At 52.3% G+C, this 15,208-nt stretch overlaps 1 protein-coding gene across 7 annotated transcripts in view; it reads left to right on the forward strand.

Annotated features, from left to right (window-relative positions):
• DLGAP4 (DLG associated protein 4) overlaps window positions 1–14,308 on the forward strand; it is a 150,935-nt gene extending 136,627 nt beyond the window's left edge. For 6 of the 7 annotated variants that reach the window (XM_042021643.1, XM_042021645.1, XM_042021644.1 and 3 more), the window contains 6 exons: window positions 5,781–6,142; window positions 7,466–7,557; window positions 7,990–8,399; window positions 10,169–10,260; window positions 11,396–11,548; window positions 12,637–14,308. In XM_042021643.1, coding sequence (XP_041877577.1) covers window positions 5,781–6,142; window positions 7,466–7,557; window positions 7,990–8,399; window positions 10,169–10,260; window positions 11,396–11,548; window positions 12,637–12,852 — 1,325 coding nt within the window. In that variant the 3' untranslated portion in view covers window positions 12,853–14,308. Of the gene's footprint in view, window positions 1–5,780; window positions 6,143–7,465; window positions 7,558–7,989; window positions 8,400–10,168; window positions 10,261–11,395; window positions 11,549–12,636 lie in introns of those variants that run through there. The other variant, XM_042021649.1, reaches the window with a different exon arrangement.
• The last annotated feature ends 900 nt before the right edge of the window (window positions 14,309–15,208 follow it).

Consider the following 15,208-nt stretch of genomic DNA (forward strand, 5'->3'; position numbering starts at 1 on the left):
GTGACAAGCCTGCAGTGGTCCCCTTGTCCCAGCTGCCACTCCAGCCATGCCCAAGCACTGCTGCTCTGCCTGAGCCGTGCTGGGGATGAAAGCTGAGGATGGGTAGGGCAATAAGAAGGGGAATGTTGAATTTCTCCTCTGACCTCCTCGAGAAGTACTCAAGGTGCTTTGGGTGTCCAGGCTGGGTTTATGCAGGGTTGTCACAAGAGGTGAGAGGGCTCTTCCCTGGTGCTGCTGCCTGGGAGGAGCTGCTGGGGAATTCTCTGTCCCCTGACTCACAAGCACAGGCTGGCTGGTGTACGGGCTCTGTGACAAGCAGAAACAGCTGGTGAAGTGTTCATGGTATTCTTGGGATCATCTGAGAGTTAAAGGGCTCTGCTGGGCTGGGCACTCTGCAGGGCTCTGTGGGCACCACCACAGAGGTGGCACATGGTTTGGGCTGTGCTGTGGGGAGCTGCTTGTGCCAGGATGCTGCTGCTCCTGGGGTCACCCTGCAGCTTGGAGTGAGGACTCACAGGAGAGCCCACGGTCCTTCCCTGGCTCCCACAGCCCACTCGTGGTTACCATCAGGTGTCTGTTACCTCTGTGTAGTACCAAGGTGAGATTTTTAGTTTTTCAAAGATCAGTGCTACTGAGATTTACAAAGGCAAGGCACTGAGGCAGGAGGTATTTATAGCATTTCCATAAACTGCCTCTCTGAACAAATGCAGTCACTTGACTTTGCTTTCCAGGAGTTTTGTTTAACCACTATAAAACGTCTTTTAAATCTCCTCCAGCACTCTAAAGACAGTCATTCTGTCAGAGCAAGAGGTGGCATCTTCACAGGCATTTCCCATCATGTCTAGATGGAAATATATGGGAGCCATGTGATTTTTCACATGGGCAGATAGTGATAGGACAAGCAGAAATTGTTTTAAAGAGGAGAGATTTAGATTAGGAAAAAAATCACCCCTGTGACAGTGGGGAGGCCCTGGCACAGGGTGCCCAGAGCAGCTGTGGCTGCCCCTGGATCCCTGGAAGTGCCCAAGGTCAGGTTGGATGGGGCTTGGAGTACCCTGAGATAATGGAAGGTGTCCCTGCCCCTGGCAGGGGATGGAAAAAGATGGTCTTTAAGGTCCCTCCAACCCAAGCCTCTATGATTTCTGACTTGTATGATTTTCCTGTTGACTAACAAAATTTGGGTAGATTTCTCGCAGTGCCTCTAACTGGTGCAGGTATCTTGACCTTCAGTGTGCAGAAAAATCAGGTCTGAAGTGATTGTTGTGTGTGGTGGCCGGTGAACACACATTACAAGGGACAGAGAGTTTTCAGTAAGACAAGTCCCTAGTACCACAAGAACCACTTCATGTTAGGGTGACCAGAAAGGCTTCTCCTGGGATGCATTGTTCTGTTATGTTAATCTACCCCAGTTTGGATTCCCCGGTTGGCTGTCAGCCTCTTCCCCTCATCACTCCCCCAGAGTTCTCCATTGGTCCCCGTTCCCTGGTCCTGCCTTTTCCCCGCCCCTGGATAAAACTGGGGGGTTTGGGATCATGTTGGTATTTGCCTCTGCAGCCTTCAACAGTGTGGAAGCAATAAATGCTCCTGTTGGAATGCACGCAAGGAGCCTTCCTGCCTCTTTGTCAGTGGCTTTATACTGAAGCTAGCCGTGCATCTGTGTGTGCATGCATGTGACCCCACAGAGCCAGACAGGGACAGTAATAGTTGTGAACCATAAAATCCGTGTGTCCGGATTGTCTTCAGTGCAGATCGTCACTGGGGCTCACTTTCACTTGGACTCTCTACAAATAAAACATCCTGCAGTTCACTACAGCTCCAACCTTGAAGTGTTCCTCGAGCTGATGAAAATCAGAGGTCAGGTCGCTTGGAATGTGGCTGTTCCAGTTCCCTTTGCTATTGGAAACTGCCTCCCAAAGCAGCTCCTTCCAGCCAGGAGACCCTGTGGCAAAGGGCAGCCCAAAGCCCTGCAGCTGGAATCTCTGAGGGGATAATGCCACTGATGCCATTTGCTGCAAGATGATTCTATGGTTGTTCTATTTAAAAGGCAAATGAGCTTGTCTTGTAGGAGAGATAATTTCAGAGCGTTCTGCTTCATGTGTGAGGAAATGAGGTCGTTCTTCCAGCCCTTCCCATAGGGAAAGGGGGATGCATGGAGCAGGACAGGGATAGCAGCCAGCCCTGCTGATGTTTGAGGGCAGGGGAACCTGCCTCCACAGCTGACCGTGGCTGGGGGCCTTTGAGGTGATTTAACAAAAATAAGGATCGTTTGAGTAGGTCTTTGAAGTTCCTGGAATGATTGGAAATGTCACCAGGCTGTATTGAATCAGCAATAGCAGCAGAACACTGGCACTTCAGGCCAGACACACTTGAGGGCAATTGTGGTGCCCAAATACCTTGGCTGTGCTCCTGGTGCTGCTGCCAGGTACTGAGCAGGTACCAGCCTGGTGGGATGGGAACAGGGACTGAATTTCACATTCCCTCATGACTCTACTTTTAGTCTTCCAAGAAGCAAATGCCTCTGTAAGGAGAGGGAGAGGATTCCAGCATGCCCAGCTGGTTTTTGAGGGTCCAGAGGGACTCTCCAGTGTAAGGCTCTGCAACCAGCTCCTCTGCCCAGGGATTGCCCAAGCCCCTGAGGGCAGGTGCAAGGTGCTAGTTTGGAAACGTGCTGCTTTCTAAAAATAATTACAGAAGAAAGACTATAAACAAACATCCTCCTCCCCAAAATCAATCATCCACAGCATGCTGTGAATTCCAGCTGCTTGCTGAAATTAGCCGTGGAAGATGGTGTGAGCAGGAAGAGCCTAGTGCTGCAAAACTGGAAGCTTAAGCATGACTTCTGTGTTCTCCTGTTGTTCCACACCTTTTTGGAGCAGGGATGGTGTTCCCAAACAAACTGAGCTGCTGGTCCTGCAGAGTGAGGTCCTGCTCCAGTGCCCACAGGAACTGTAATTCCACATTGCAGCACAAGCTGATTTTAAAGTAGTGTGACCTCAGCAAGTCCCGAGCAGATCCATGCCTGCTGAGCTGTAACCCTTTGGAGGGGTAAGTCAGCTACTGGAATGCTCCTCACTGATGGGATTGGCCTCAGAGCCAATTCTCCTATGGAAACACTGGGGTGTTCTTGTTTCCCACAGATGCAGGAAGCACTGAAGCTTAGTTCAGCGTTGTGTTGAGGGCCAAGGACAGGCTGTTCTGGGTGGGCTTGCTCTGACTTTGGCTTTTGAAGCCTGTCCTTGCAAGGTGTGGTTTCTGAGTTTTCTGGGCAGTCAGAAGTCCTGTTTCATGTTTGCAGAGGGCTTCAGTGAGGTTTGCAATTGCACTAACTAATGCATCCCCAGTTCTTCAAAGCTCCTGATCCCTTTGTGTTTGTCATTTGCAATGTTTCTTAGAGCCTTAGACTTACTTTTGGGTGGTCAGCCCTTTGAGCACAGATACACGAGCAGGGGTGTGTTCTGTCGGTCCCGGGTGTTTCCCTTCCAGCAAAGCCTGTGCTGCCCTTCAGCCCAGCCAGGTGGCACAAAGGGTTCCCAGGGACAAGCCAGGGGGATACTGTGGTTTTCCCCTTTAACAGAGCAGCACAGTGTCCGTGCTGTCTGTTGGTAAGTGGAGAATGGCTTTGGGTCTGGCTTACTGACCCTGGACACCACTGATCTGCCCCAGAAACTCTCTGTGCTGCTGTGCCCTCCCCTTGTTTTGCGTGGCTGGGCTGTTCAATGTCGAATAGCCATCGATTTCCTTTCCAGTCCCAGCCCTGGTGGTGGCCACAGCAGCTGGGGAGCTGGGCTGAGCTCCTGGTGACCGTGCCAGCCAAGCCACCAAGGGCTGTGGCCAGTCCAGCTCCAAGCAGGACTGTGTCACAGGGGCTGTGGGTAGCAGGACACCCTGAGCACTGTCCCTGGAGAAGAGCAGGGGCCATGGGGAGGTATTTAACTGTCCGTGAAGAGACATGTGACATGCTTTCACCTCTGCCAGCTGGGGTGGCTCTGGCTTGCCCTGGCCAGTGGCTGCTGTAGCCCTGGTGCAGGAACAGGAGTAACCTGTTGTTTTGGGGGGTAGACACAGCTGATCCAGGGCTGCCTCTGCCATGGCTCTGCTCAGGCTGCTCCTACACTGCCCCATTGAGATGGGCTGTGTGAGTCAGGCCGTGAGACTGGGCCGAGGAATTGCTGTTGGAGATGATGCTCCACATCAGGCAGCTCTGGCAGGGGGACTGTGGTCACCCCTCACCCATGTGAGTCAGAGAGTGACGGGTGGTGGGATGGGTCCTGCTCTCCTGCCGTCAGGACACTGCTCAGTTTGTGCTGGGCTTGGTGCAGTGGCCTGAGGGAACTGGGATGCATTCGGTGCTTTCTGAGCTCCCATCCAGGCTGGAGGCAGCTGGGTTGGCAGCCCTGCACAGGCCTCTCACTTCTCCTCTGCCAGGTGCTGCTCAGCATCTCTGGGCACAAAAATGCTGCTGGAAACACAGATCTCCTCCTCTGTAATTCCTCCCTTTTATTTCCTCCTTTGAAGTGTAGCTTTAGCTCTTAATATGGTAAATAGTAGGATGTGTAAATGCAGGCATGTCCACATACTGTCAATAAGGCTCGTGGGGCAGCTCTGTGATTGCCCCACAGGGAACGTGGCTCCCAGGGATGCTTGGGACTGGCTCTAGCTCCACTGGAAATGGTGAGGCAGGTGTGACATGGGGAGTAACTGCAGCTCTCTGGGACTAAGGAGGCTGCTGGCAAGGGCTGGGATGTGCAGGGGAAAAGCAGCTTGGGATTGCACAGGACTTAATGGGAGGAGCCAAAGGTAGGATAAGAAAGGGAGTCTGGTGACTTGAGGAGGACCAAGAGCACAGGGGTAGGGTGATAAAGGGGGTCAGTTGTGTATAGGAAGGTGGCTGGTCAGTGTGTTTGGCCACACCCTGCCCAGTGCAGCCTGTCCTGGCTGGACAGCAGCTGGAGAGGTACTGTGGCCTCAGGGGCTTGTATATCCTTGGAAATCTGAGAGCCTAAACACACGGCTGCTGCAGGATCCACATGGATTTTACTTGTATTTTCCATGTATTTTCGCTGGGGGGTTTCCATCCTGTCCAGCCAGAGACAGGAGCAGGTTGGGGCTGTGGCTGCTGTCCTGGTTGGTGTGGGATACGTGTGTTCTGTGTCTGCTGGGCACACATCTCCAGCCTTGCTGCCACTTGGATCTGGGGCCACAGAATAGCAGCCTCACCACTCCTGGGTCTTTTGCCCTGGTGTGAAGCAGCTGGGCTTGTCAGGGGTTTCAAATGTGTGTTCCTGCCATCAACATCTAACACATTTTATGGCTTCTTTCCATTTTTGTAGGAAAAACCATCACCCTGATCCAGACACTGAAACTTGTCAACTGATGGGACAAAGAGCTGAGACGCTTGGCCGTACTAGGACACTAAAATATAGGGTTTAGCCAAAGAATATTTCCCCACTGTGGAGGCTTACACCTGCCAAACCCTGTAGCATTCTTGGGAGGCTTTTCTATCCCTCTTCTCCATTTCCAGATTTCCACGCATCATGGTATTCCTTTTGACTTCTTTTGCAAGCTAGCTCTGGCTCTGCCTTCGCTTTCCCTATGCTTTGGTGTGGGTCCCCAGCGTGAGCTGCTGCCTGTGGGCTGGTTCTGCACCTCTGCCTCCAGCTGCTGCTTGGAGGCTCCTCTTGGATGTCGTGACTGACCTGCTTTTTCTCTCTCTTTCACTGTATCTCTTTCCCTCCAACCTGTCTCCTGCGTTCTCCGTTCTCCCCCCTCCGTCCCTGCAGGTTCATCATGCCTAGTGGCATATAAAAAGACTCCACCTCCCGTCCCACCTCGGACCACGTCCAAGCCGTTCATCTCTGTCACTGTGCAGAGCAGCACTGAGTCGGCGCAGGACACCTACCTGGACAGCCAGGACCACAAGAGTGAGGTCACCAGCCAGTCGGGGCTCAGCAATTCCTCAGACAGCTTGGACAGCACCAGGACACCCAGCGTGACCAGGGGCAGCGTCGTGACTCCGGCCAGAGACACCCCAGAGTTACCTCAGAAAAATGCAACTTTGAAAAGTGACAAAGGGACTCTGACTAACGAAGAGCCTAAAGTGGAGAATATCCCCAAAAGAAAGCTATCGTCTATAGGAATACAAGTATGGAATAGTTTGTTCTCCTTCGTCCCAAGGAATGTCCTTACCCCATCCATTTAGCGTGTGCCTTTTCTGTGACCGGGTGTGCATCTGAGCTCACTTAGAATAGCAAGAGCCACTCACTGCCTTGTCAGAGTAACTGCCAGTGCTTCCAGGGTGAGAGACAGCAGCACTTTCCCTTAACAGCCCAGAAAGGACTGAGTTCTTCTAGTACAAATTTGAAATGTTTTCTAGAGCAGAGGGGCCATGTTAACTGGATGAGTCCCTCTGAAGAGGCCTCTTGCTGCCAGTCTGCCTGTGCCCTGTACTCTGTATTGCTTCCCAGCAGTCTGCTCCTTGCCCACCATGGTTCTTGGGACAAGCCTCCCCTGAGAGGTGGGCCCTTCTGCTTGATGTCCACGTGGGATGGGCTGCTGCAGTGCCAAATGGTCCCAGGGCTGCAGGCAGAAGGGAGCAATTCCTTGCTGCTCAGTGTTCCCAGCAGGTTGGTGCTTCCCTTGCTGGAAGCATTTAACTCTGTGGGAGCAGATGCAAATGAGCTGTTGATTACGCAGTCAAACGAGAACCAGTGACTAGTGTAAATCCATACTTCAGTCAGCAAAACTGCATCCTCTGGGGCTGTGCTCTCCTCTGGGACAGGTTTCTCAATTATAGGTAGCTGTGAGCTCTGGTTCTGTCCCAGGTGCTGGTTACCAGCAGACGGGAGCTTGGGCAGCTCCAAGGGCAGGATCTGAGCTTTGAGCTGCTCTGTGTGTGCTGAACAAGTTCTCCATCAGCTTTACAGCAAGGCCAGTTCAGACAGGTGACAGTGAAGGCCTGTCTGCACGGCTGGTGGGACAGAACACCTGAAAGGGCGGTGAGGGGAGAGAAACACTGGAGAGGCTGACTGCGTTCGTCTCCTTTTCCTTTTCTGAGTTGGTTCCTAAGTCACCTGGATATCATTCCTAAAATCTTCTAACCCTCTTATCCAGGGTGTCAATCCCTGGGAGAGAGGCTTTGCTGTCAATCTCAATCACCTCGCTGTCCTCCCTTGAATGCCGTGGTCCTTGACTGTGTGGGATGCCACAGGCGCAGGGACACAGCCCCAGCCATGCAGAGCCCAGGGCTCTTGGCACAGGTGGTGGCAGCAGCAGCAGCCTGGCAGGACACAGCCCTGATCCTGAGGTGGGAGCAGAGCTGAGCAGTAGCCTCGTGCCTGTCCTTAGCCAGCCCTCCCGTGTGGTGTCAGCATGCTCTGTGTGTGTGCACACTCCTGGTCGACTAACGTGGATTCCAGCCGCAAGTTCTCGTGTCTGTTTTTGTCTGTATTTTTTTTTGTTCAATAAGGTTGACTGCCTTCAGCCAGTGGCAAAAGAGGAGCCTCCTCCACCAGCCACCAAATTCCAGTCCATCGGGGTACAGGTAGAGGACGAGTGGCGGTAAGTGAGACGCAAGCTTGTGCAGTTTCCTTTTATTTTAAATTGTGCCTCCCCCACTTGTGCTTAGACCTTCTTCCCTGCTTTGTGCCAGTGAGTGGTGTTGAATGAGGCCCACGGAGAGCTCTTCCTCCACAGCACACACCCACTGCAAAAAGCACTTGTTCTCTAACAGCCAAATCAATGGGAGCTTGAAATTAAATAAAAAATAAAAAAAATCCAAGCTGTAATTATAGACATGCGTCAGCCCTCTCGTCTGAACGGCCGATTGCAGTAAGCAGGCAACCTTATAATTCTGTCTGTCTGAGTGTGTGGTGTGTCTGTGTGTGAGGAGGGGCAGGGAGAGGCTCTGCTGTGGCCATGGATTTTGCTGTTGGTGTGGGAGGCCAGCCAGGCCAAGCTCTGCTATTGAACCATGGCTTTTGATCCCTCCAGAAACAGCCACTCTCGCAGCATGTCCTCCAAACAGGACACAGACTCTGACACACAGGAGCCCAATAACTCCAGCTGTAAATCATCTGAGAGAAGCCTCGCTGAGTGCCCCCAGCACAACAACTCTGTTGGTGTTGATGCCTCCACCAGGCAACCAGCCAAGCCCTCACAGATTAAGAGAAACCTCTCCTATGGAGAAAACAACGACCCAGCCCTGGAGCCTTCTTCTCTCCCTCCTCCTGACCCCTGGCTCGAGAGCTCCTCCACATCGCTGTCGGAGCCGGCGCAGCCGGGGCCCTGCCGGCGGGACGGCTTCTGGTTCCTGAAGCTGCTGCAGGCGGAGACCGAGCGCCTGGAGGGCTGGTGCCGCCAGATGGACCAGGAGACCAAAGAGAACAATCTCTCTGAGGAAGGTGGGTGTGGGCAGCAGCCCGGCAGCTTCTCCCTCAAGAAGCAGTTGGGTCAGTTAAATTGTGGCTGCCATATCCCTGGCAGTGTCCAAGGCCAGGCTGGACGGGGCTTGGAGCAGCCTGGGATAGTGGAAGGTGTCCCTGCCCATGGGATGAGATGAACTTTAAGGTCCCTTCCCTCCCAAGCCATTCTGGGGTTCTATGAAATTGCTGACAGCCCACAGAGCCACAGCATGGAGATGAGGATGGGCCAAGGAATGATTTTTCCTTGGAAAGGGTAATGAAACTTCCTGTAGCAAATGGAGTAAGAAATAATGCTGTGATGCACCATAAAAGATGTGCAGGGGATGGTGCAGCTTCTGACCACTCAAAACTGCTGAAAGCTTAAATGGATTTAATCTTAAAAAAGGTTAAATGGAAAAAGCTTTCAGGGAGGCTGTGGGATCTCTCCCTGCCTCACCCATTACTCTCAAACAGGCAGGGGAAAGCTTAGCTGGCAGTGGGGCAGAAGGAACACGACTTCGGAGCTTGTTTGCTCAGTTCAGTTGATGAACTTGTCTTTATAGCAAAGAGGAGGTTTTTTCACATGGGAAAGCCTCACTGAATTTGTGCTGGATACACCAAAAGCCTGGAACAGGGAACATGAGGCCAGTTGATTTTATGGAACAGCTGGGCTTGTTCTTTTATTTTCAAATGCCTTGGCAAAACCTGAGCTTTTTGCAGTGGGAGTCGTGCCTCTGGTGAATACAGAGTGACAGGAGTGGGTGACGAGGCTGCAGAGGGCAGGATCTTTGTGTGGAGCCTGGTCTTGATGTTTTTAAAACCTGAGAAAGGTGAAACAAAGGTGAGGCTCAGTTTTAGCTCACTGTCACTGCTGGGGCTCCAGGAGCTAATCCCTAATCCGATTCCCTGAGGTGCTGCCCTGGCTGCCAGGGGGACAGGCTGTGCCAGGGATCTCCCTGCCTCGGGGCTGGCCTGGCTTGACCTGTGGCAAGGAAAGACAGCAAGACCTGCATGGCATTGTTGCTGTGACTGCCAGCAGCAAGCTGCTTGCTTGTGGAACCACAGCCTTGGTGGGTGAGAGAGCCCAGGGTGCACTTGTCCCACCAAGAGCTCCCAACGCTCCGAGCAGGCTCAGGGGCAGCAGCAGAGCAGGGATGGGACTCAGGTGGTCCCTGTTGGTGATGCAGCTGCAGGCACTGTGGGCTGTGGGGCTCTGAGCCTGCCTCTGGAAGGGAAAAGCCCAGACTGTATTTCCTCTAGTGAGCAGAGGAACATGCTCATGCCCGGAGGCTGCTTGGAAAAACTGTTAAGAGCACCATGAAGTCCTGGGTGTTAAAAGGCCTGGCCTGTGTGTTCATCCCTGCTGGTACAGGGAGGCTGGAGAGTGGTCCCTGTGTCACCTTGCCCTTGTGCAGGGCTGGGAGAGCAGGCTGCAATCTCTAGCAAGTGCCAGCAGACCTTGCTGAGGTGGTGCTGGTGGCTCCTCTGAGGGGCTGAGGGCAGTTTAAGGAGCTCTCTGCCAGCTTGGATGTTGTAATGTCCTCAGACAGGTCTGTGTTTGGCCTGCCAGGAGGAGCAATGGCAGACAAATGTGGTTTCAAAACACCTTGTTCCTGAGAGCAGTTAGCGCCTTGAGGATCTCTGAAACTGCTTTTCTGATGACTCGAGTGTTTCTCTGCTCCAGGAATGCTGGAGCTCATTGCTACATTTAATGGTCTGTTCAACTCAGGGTTTTTTATTTTCTTTTTTTTTTTTTTTGTCCCCCACAGTCTTAGGAAAAGTCCTGAGTGCAGTGGGCAGTGCACAGTTACTGATGTCACAGAAGTTCCAGCAATTCCACGGCCTCTGTGAACAAAACTTGGTGAGTCTGGATCTCTTCTTCCTGGTTTCTGAGAGGGTGCCTCTCAACAGCACTCCAGGGACTTGGTCAGGTGTTAACAGGCTGCTGTCCCTGTGAAAACAAAGCCAGCGCAGCCACAGCCTGCAGTGCCGGGCTGGGGGAGGGCTGGGTTAGCACAGAGCTGCCTCCTGCTTCTGAAGGGCTTTTTGAGGCAAACCCCTGAGCTTGGACCAAATAGGGGGGACTGTTTGAAAAGTCTGCTCTTGACCAAACGTGCTCCCTTTGCGTGTGTGGCTGGTGACACTGTCCCCAGGTCACTGGGAATTGATCTCTGAAAGGGAGTGCAGGGGTTTGCCCTTGCTCGGTGCTGACCTGGGCTAATGGGGATTGATGGAATCTGTGGTTTGATTTTCCCCTCAGGCTTCATGGTAATATGGATTTTGCAAACTTCCTTAGAGTTCCTTACATGCAAAATAATCTTGGAGAGACTTGAGGAGCAGGAGGAGATAAAGTGCTGATCCCAGCTGAGCAGCAGCACCAGCAGAGCTTTGTGTGAGCTGCTCAGATCTGATCCCATGCTTTCCAGGGCCTGCAGTGGTGGTTCAGCTGTCTGGGAACTGGGAAAATCCTGTTCTTGGAAGAAATTTAAGCTACTTAAAATTTTTCAACCCAGCCCAAGAAGTACTGATGCTTTCAGGTTGTTTTGGGGGGAAATGTAGCAAAATAATTTTTCTCATGAAAGCTCACTTTGGCTCCTTGGAGTGCTGCAGATCCAGGTATCACAGCTGGGTGTCCATTTCCATTATTTCCCACCCTGAAATCAGGGTCTCTGTGTCAGAAACCAGTGTTGTGGCTCTGATTCCCATGCTGGGCACTGCTGTTGGATCCTGCTGTGGGGTTAGTGCCAGCACTGAGTGTCTGGTTCAGGATTACTCTGCTGTAAGAGAAGTGCAGTCAGGACCTGCTTCCTGAGCTGGGCAGAAATAATGTGGGCTGTAAATGACAGCTTTGTGTGTCCATGTTCAGGGCTGGTTTCTCCTGTGGGTTCTCACGGGGTTTGTTTGCAGGCAGACGTAAAAGGGGTGAATGTGCTGTGCACGCTGCTCTGCTGGGTGTGTTCCTTCTGAAAGGGTGTTCTTAACGCTTCCCCTTCTAGAACCCTAACGCCAATCCCAGACCCACAGCCCAGGACTTGGCTGGATTTTGGGATCTCCTCCAGCTGTCCATTGAAGACATCAGCATGAAGTTTGACGAGCTGTACCACCTCAAAGCTAATAGCTGGCAATTGGCAGAGACACCGGAGAGAAAGGTGAGTGAGGAGCACTGGGAAGTGGCCTGAGTACCTTGCACACATTTGGGGTATCTGAGGTCTGGTTTTGTCTGCAAACAGATGCTCTCAAGGGCTTTGGCCATCCTGCACTTGTCACCTCACAGCCTTGCAAGGCACCAAGGCCATTCCTCTTGAGTAATAGTGGGAACAGTTTTGTACAAGGGGAAAAGGTGTTGGATGGAGGAAGCCTGGGGTGCTGAGCAGTGGTGCAGGGGCCTCAAGTGTTCCCAGCACTGTGTGGATGGGTTTAACTATCCCTGGTGCCTAAGTAATGTAAAAAACAACTGGAACCTTTGGGAAATGCAGGAGAGGTGGTGTCCTGGCTCTGCAGATAAGGGTAGGGGAGGACTGTGGCTCAGGACAGGGTGGCTGATTAAAATTTTGCAGTTCCACATTAAGTTGTGTCTTCATACTCCCTGTGCTGTGCTCTGAGCTGCAGCTGAACCAGACAGTCTGTGAACTCCAGGCCACTCCACAAGAGCCCTGTACCATGGAAGCTGCATGGAGGGGAGGGTCAGGCTGGGGATGAGGAAAAAGGTTCTTCCCCCAGAGGCTGCTGGGCACTGCCCAGGCTCCCCAGGGAATGGGCACGGCCCCGAGGCTGGCAGAGCTCCAGGAGCGTTTGGACAGCGCTGCCAGGCACAGGGCGTCCTGCAGGTGTGTCCGTGCAGGGGTTGGACTTGATGATCCTGGTTGTGGATCATCAACCTCCGGATTGTGCACAGCCCATCCCAGGAAATGTCCAAGGCCAGGTTGGACAGGGTCTAGTGGAAGGCGTCCCTGCCATGGCAGGGGGTGGAACTGGATGATCTTCCAACCCAGACCATTCTGTGATTCCATGCTTTTGGTGGGTCCTTTCCCATTTGAGGGCATTCTGTGATTCCATGAAATGCCAAACAGCTCACTGTAGAAACCAGGGCAGCTGATGCTGCGGGGTGTCTTGCTCCAGAGCTGCTCTCCCCGACATGATCCCAGTCCCCTCCTGCAAGGCCCCGCCGGGGCAGAGCTGGCGCCCAGCTGCACACATTTATATCAGGTCTGGGTTTTTCCTTCCTGTCTCCCTAAAGGAAGAGAAGAAACCACCCCCTCCAGTGCCAAAGAAGCCGGCCAAGTCCAAATCGCAGCTGAGCCGGGACAAAGGCTCCGACTCGGACAAGCAGCGGCAGGAGGCGCGGAAGCGGCTGATGGCGGCCAAGCGCGCGGCGTCCGTGCGGCAGAACTCGGCCACCGAGAGCGCTGACAGCATCGAGATCTACGTCCCCGAGGCCCAGACCCGCCTCTGAGCCCGGCCACGGCCAGCCCGTGGCTTTTATAAGTCATTAAATGGAAAAAAAAAAAAGGTTCTCTCGAAACTAGTGTGATTTATTCAGTCTAGAGACAATGAGCCATCCTTGAAAAGGGCTCCTGAGTTGGCTTTTTTCTCTCTCAGCTTTAAGTAATGAAGATTTTAACAAAAAAAAAAAACAAAAAAATACAAACAAAAAAAATTTAAAAAAAGAAAAAGAAAAAATGCCCCTCGTTTTCTCCCCGGCTGTGGTGTTGCTGAATGGACTGGACAGACTCCTGGGAACTCCAGCCCCTCGACTTGGAACTTCAGTCTTTTTACTTGTTCTATCTCATGAGAATTATTAGCTTGTTTACAAGAAGAGGACAAGAAAACACGAAGCCTTGAGCACTTGCCATGCTGTGTTCTTCCTCCTCCTCAGATCTGTTCTGCCCTTCTCATCCTTTATTTTTTCCCTCCTCCAGCTCCCGTTCTCCCACCCTTTGCATGGCTTCGGTTCCCGTGTCCGGACCCTGCTGTCCCCGCAGAGAACACCTGTGGTGTGTTATTCCTGCTGCCCTCTCCAGCCAGCAGCCTTCCTGGGCTTTGTGTTCTTGGGATGGGGATGTTGGGGTGGGGGAGGACGGGCACAGGGGGTCGTATCCTCAGCTTGTTGGAGGGAGAGGACGCCGGGGCTGTGGAATGTGGGGTTGAAATGCAGCCCAGAAGCAAAATGTGCAATAAATCTGGCGCAGGGGATCCCGAGAGCCGGACCCTGCTCCGGGCACAGGAGCGGAGCTGAAGGACCACAGAGCATGAGCCACATCCCTTTGATTTCCCTCCTCTTCCCCTTCCAACACCATTTTCCTTGGATGGCTGCTGGAGAGAGGAGCTGCTGCAGCGGGGGGCTGCGGGAGCATCCCGGCTGTGGGCTCAGCGTGTCCAGGAGGAGGGGGTGTACATATGCACATATACACTTAGTAGTACCTGTATAGTAATTCCTACACACGGATCCTGCCCACGCCGCCGCGGGGGTGGGCAGATGTATAGCATATATTTTTACATGTACTATATCTAGATGTGTGTCCAAGTGTGTGTAAAAATATATACCCTGTGTGTAAGCAGATGACTATTTTTTCCTTATCTCCCTGCTCTCTGGGTAGAGGAAGGATTGCTAAATATTTTTTAGCCCATTTTTTTTTCCCCTTTGTAGGTCTCCTTTCCAGTCTGGCTCCTTGGAGCCAGAGCTGCCACCCCCCTGATTCTTTGCCACCCTCTCACACTGAAGGTTTTTGTCCCATCCTGAGGGATCTCGCTGGGGATTTTTTTTTTTTTTTTTTTCCTCTTCACATGTTTGAACAAGTTGGGAGATTGTGTGCTACTGTCATGGGGGTGGAGGTGGAATCCCAGAGGTTTCAGTGAGAGTGTTGGTGATCCAGAAGGCAAAAAATAAATAAAAGTGAAATCCTGAATGATGCCTGCTGCCCATTGTGTGCTGTCTGGGGCTGTCCATGAATCCGCTCTCAGAGGTCTCTGCCCCCAACCATAGAATTCCCAAAGCTCAGCTGTGCTGGGATTCAAACGGGGCTGGAGGTTGGGGTCAGGCTCTGCTCCCAGGGGCCAAGGAAAAACGGCCTCAGGTTCGATACTGGGGGAAGGTCCTGCATGGGAAAGGGGGCCAGGGCTGCCCAGGGCAGGGGTGGAGTCCCTGGCCCTGGAGGCTTTGGCAAGGTCTGTGCAGGTGGCACCTGGGGCCTGTTGGGGTTTGGCAGCAGCCCGGGCTCCCCTTGGAGGCCTTTCCCAAACCTCAAGGCTCCGTGGGGGCAGAGACACTGCAGGGCTGCACTGTCGGGTTTTGGGGCCGATTGTAAAGATGCAGCTTTAGGGATCTCTGGCAGAGAAAGGGGGGACACCAAGGAAAGGTGAGGGTTAACTTATTGTTTTTATTATTTACTCCTCCCAGCTGCTGCTTACGGAGCCGTGGAACGATCCTTGCTGCCCTGGGCTGGGCCTGCCCGTAATGTTTATGTTCTCCGTACATATATGTGCATATATTTTAACATGTAAGTGAATTTACAAAGCTGTAAAGATTAATTAATATTGCTTATATCTTATAATTAATACAGTATTTCAAATTCTCCTACATATATTAAAATACATACACAGAGGTAGAGTTACATATTCTACATGCATATACATATAAATACGTGTAACACACATAGAAAAATGTGTTAGAAATATTTAAACACACCTTTTATAAATCGGAGAAGTACTTGTTACAGATATTTAACACAAACACATTTATGAATAATTTCATCTCCGTACCTTGTATCCACCTGTTCATTCTGAGCCCCAAGGACGCGGGCAGCCAATCA

The sequence above is a fragment of the Corvus kubaryi genome, unplaced genomic scaffold (assembly GCF_017639235.1).
Source record: "Corvus kubaryi isolate FWS band 111438036 unplaced genomic scaffold, C.kubaryi_AGA036_p1.0 37157, whole genome shotgun sequence".
In the NCBI taxonomy this organism is placed as follows: domain Eukaryota; kingdom Metazoa; phylum Chordata; class Aves; order Passeriformes; family Corvidae; genus Corvus; species Corvus kubaryi.